Genomic DNA, 4,130 nt, shown 5'->3' on the forward strand with positions numbered 1-4,130 from the left:
TAAATGACCTTAGTTGTCGATGGGCCGTAAACTCAAACAAACAAAAACAAAAATCTTGATCTTCAATCAAGGTCACACGGGTCAAATAGGCTAAACTCTTTAAACGACTATGTTGTATTGTACTAATAGTCAGATGACCATTGTTCTCTATTTCATTAAAATTTATAGAACATACACGATGGACATATGCTCCACAGCAAAACATTTTTCTTGCATGCATTACAACAAATGCTTTGCTTTCAATCAGTCAAAATACAAATACAGACAAATGAAATATAAAGAATTTTTAATATCAGTTTTATCTCTTCAGTCTTCATAAATACATTTATATGAATGTATCCATCTGTTTTGTGATCAATTTTAATCGATTAACAGAAAAATGGGACAGTTGATCAATTATCTGATAGTTCAAGTTCAAGGCACATAACTTTTTCCTACACAAGTTTTGGTTCTCGCATACCCACCCCTCCAAACACTATTTGGAGCACTGTTTAGCAATAGATCTCACTTCTTTCCCTTTTTTGTTGCAGATGGTTTTAACACTTCTGCCAACTTGATATTGATAGCTTGAGTGCTGCTGCCTTGAGGAAATTGCTGCTGAATAATTCCTGAAATTAAAAGGTAGATGTTGACGAATCCGTCAGGAAATCCTAATGATTAACATCTAGATCAAATTTCCGAAAAACTTATTTTTTTACATTATGCATTCCTAAGCTTCAATGGTAGATTATAAATAGTTCTCTCCCCCCTTAATCTTATTAATAGAGCTATAACGAAAACACTCAGCAAAGAATAATTATATGTATCACGAATACTTGGTTACGAATATAAATATTATTCATGAATAAGTATTAAACTGCAATATACATCACATTATGATCAAATAATTATATAAACTGTAACGTAAAGGTCAACAATCATGTATAAATATATGAAATTGCACTTACCATACAAAGCCTCTAATTTTTCTTTGTCTAGACCGACCTGTTTTGCTCCTAGTCCAGTTACCTTAAGACCCATTCTCTCCTCTTCTTTAAACATGATTCGACACAAAACTTTACAGGCCCTTGAAAAAGCTAAATGACGTATTTTCCCCCAAAAGTTGCTCCTAACACAACAAAAATAAAGTCCTTCATTAGTTATCAATCTACGTAGTTGAACAAACTTTCCTTACTTGCGTAAACATTTAAGAAACTTTAATCAGTTTAAACCAAATATAGACTTCTATCTGTGTACCTTGATCTATTATTCAATTTCATTTAAGAACTTGAAATGGATACTCCGATAACTCTGAAGATTAGGAATGGGATACTACTTAATTTAATGACTGATCTAATAAATTTGACTGAAACTTTGACTAGCACAGGATCTTAGTGTAATGGAGGCATCTTTTATCTGACCTTTATAGTCGTTGTAGGGTTGATCAATACATTTGTCTGAAGAAAACATTCAAATATGATCTCGGTGTTTTATCACCTTTGTAAAGCCGTTGAATAATTGTTCAGTAGAGGACTCCTGTTGTGTTTGAAGCTGAGAGAACTGCTGCTGGTGTTGCTGAGGAATCTCGTGAGTCTGCTGTTTGATCTGATGCTGTTGTTGATAAAGATATTGTTGTTGCTGTTGATGGAGCTGTTGCTGATGATGTTTCAATTTTGAGGTGCTAGAGTGGATAAATCAGCAATATGAACACATCAAACAATCCGAATTCTTTATGTATAGGGGTAATATTGGCAACACAATGTACTCCACTTCCTTCTACAGAAATTGTTAAAGATGCTCCACCGCCCACAAATGATATTACTCATTTGAACAATAATTGATGTTTAATCGTGTATATAAATGCCTAATTAACACAAAAAATAATATAAAATAATTTATTTTGCCTTTGGTGCATGCGCAATCAGTACTTCATTTCATATAGGATATAGTGCCACGGAATTTTTTCGGGATGCAATTAATTATTTTTCATATTTTTAACTTTAAGTAAAATGAGAAGCCCAAACTTTTCAATGGTGGTAATGGTGTAAAGTAAGTAACTTTTGCAACTGAAGAAAAATACTAAATCGTCTGCTCCTGTTTTTTATAGTGAAAAAATACCATTTGTCAGCGGTGGGAGCATCTTTAAAAAAAATTAAAAAAAACAAAACGAAAGACGGACAACCTGACTAACACCAGAAATATCTCCCACAACAAAGTAGTTCGTGTTGGATTTTAAACTTCCACATTCCGGTGTTAAACATATATCTATGTTGTCTGGATAGGTCCTCCCACAAATGCTACATTACTGAAAGTTTTTAAGGTAATCCTTATCAAATCCCAACTTCTTTTTCAGGTCACTCACATTTTCTTCACATAAATTATTCATTGGGACATGAAGCTTTATCAAGTCTAAAACATTTTCAAGAACTAGGCTACTTAAATTTCCAGAGATAACAAGAGCGTTTACAGCCAAGAGATGTTCATAATGTGTTATGTCCGATTTAAAAACCTCACTAGAAGGTGGCAACACAAATAATGGTGGACTTTGAAAGGACTGTACAATTGAAGAATTTTCATCATCTTCACTACTGGGATTAGAACTCTCTGACTCACTTTCGCTTAGTTCATGATTGCTGTCACTTTCTGAATTCAAGTCACACACATCCATTAGGGTTTCAAAATGGGATATTAGGGATAAATCAGCTGATCCATTCTGTGAACTATTGCAATCTTCTGGCCGACAGTCAGAAGGTATAACTTAATGCCCTGCTTGTGAATTCCCAGGAAGGGATGCCCCACTCTGCAATCCACTTGAGTAAGAACAGAGTCTGTTTCAGGTCCAGTTTGAATGGTTTCTTCTTGCATCCATGAGGAGTCAGAAAAATCATGAAGCTGTGAGCCAGAAGGTATTGATAACACCTCATCGGCAATGTTATTATTACCTAATACTGTCGAAGTTTTTTTTTCTTTTCATGGTATAACTTATCTCTAACTTGCTTGGCAGATCTATGTCCCTCAACGCTATTATTTTTGGCCAAATTGTAGCAGACATCTACACCATTTTTTTTAGCTTGGACAGCACACTGCGCTAGGATTACTGAGTCAGTTCTAACGTAAGGGTCCGCATCGATGCCCTTCGAATTTCCATGTGCCCTGTTTCTCACTGCCTTTTTCCCCCACAATATTCAATTAAAGCTTTACTTTTCAGATAAACCAAGTCTTCTGGTGCGTCTACTACTGTCGTCACTCGTCGTTTGTAGTCGGAGTTCCCTTTTAGTGTCGTGTGATATCTGTGCAATGTGATGTGCCTAGCTGGTTGTAGATTTATATGTTCATAACACAATTCTCATTTCACTTTTCACATGCAAAATGAACCGTCACGTTTATAAATTGATGTCATTGTATTTTCAGAAGATAACACGAAATGCTAGTTTGTAGATGTCCCTTTATCTGAACCCCATACTCCACAGTCATCGGGGAAATCTGCACGACTTTTGTTGCAGTTTCTTGCAGTCAAAATCCAAGATGGCGGCCTATCGGCCATCTTGTTGATCGATCAGTCCCAATATGCAATATGCACAACAAGGATCCTAGGGGAACATACATGTGAAATTTGAGAGATCCCTTCAGCACTTTCTGAGAAACAGCGGGTAACTAACTTAAACTATCAAAATCCAAGATTGCGGCCTATCGGCCATGTTGTTGACCGATTGGTCCCAAAATGCAGTATGCACAACTAAGGCCCTAGGTGAACCTAGGCTACATATGAAATTTGAGAAAGATCCCTTCAATTCTTTCTTTCTAAGTATATTATTGTAAGTTCAACATGTACACATTTCCACAATGATGAACACTTTAAACAATTTGCACATTATATAATGAGAAATTAAAAGCATAATTTCTGAATTCTTCATAATACCATATTTGATCTGTATGCAACCATCCTCTTATAAGGGTGTTATTTGTTTTATTAATTAACGTCTTATTGGCCTCCCATGTATGCTGTGTGTTGCGTGTATGTTTTGCAAGGTGTGTGTTTTGGGAGACTGTGGTATGTTCATGTAGTGTCTTGTATAGTGGAACTGTTGCCCCCCTTTTTATAGTGATATAACACTGAAGCAAGCTGCTGAAGACACCAAGCACCACACCCC

At 35.7% G+C, this 4,130-nt stretch overlaps 1 protein-coding gene across 1 annotated transcript; it reads right to left on the reverse strand.

Moving 5' to 3' along the window:
* Positions 1-1,449: 1,449 nt before the first annotated feature.
* Positions 1,450-2,647, reverse strand: LOC138305727 (putative uncharacterized protein DDB_G0294196). Its single transcript, XM_069246006.1, has 2 exons — positions 2,286-2,647; positions 1,450-1,660 (listed from the first exon to the last, which is right to left on the reverse strand). The coding sequence occupies exons 1-2, from the start codon at positions 2,645-2,647 to the stop codon at positions 1,450-1,452; spliced, it is 573 nt and encodes a 190-aa protein (XP_069102107.1).
* Positions 2,648-4,130: the final 1,483 nt, after the last annotated feature.

This window comes from Argopecten irradians, chromosome 13, assembly GCF_041381155.1.
Source record: "Argopecten irradians isolate NY chromosome 13, Ai_NY, whole genome shotgun sequence".
NCBI lineage: Eukaryota > Metazoa > Mollusca > Bivalvia > Pectinida > Pectinidae > Argopecten > Argopecten irradians.

Bases quoted from the DNA above. Each gene is read 5' to 3' on its own strand.
- LOC138305727 (XM_069246006.1), bottom strand. From the start codon at position 2,647: ATGGATGTGTGTGACTTGAATTCAGAAAGTGACAGCAATCATGAACTA. The intron at 1,661-2,285 runs GTAATGTAGCAT...TATCCACTCTAG, and splicing joins GATTACCTTAAAAACTTTCA to CACCTCAAAATTGAAACATC.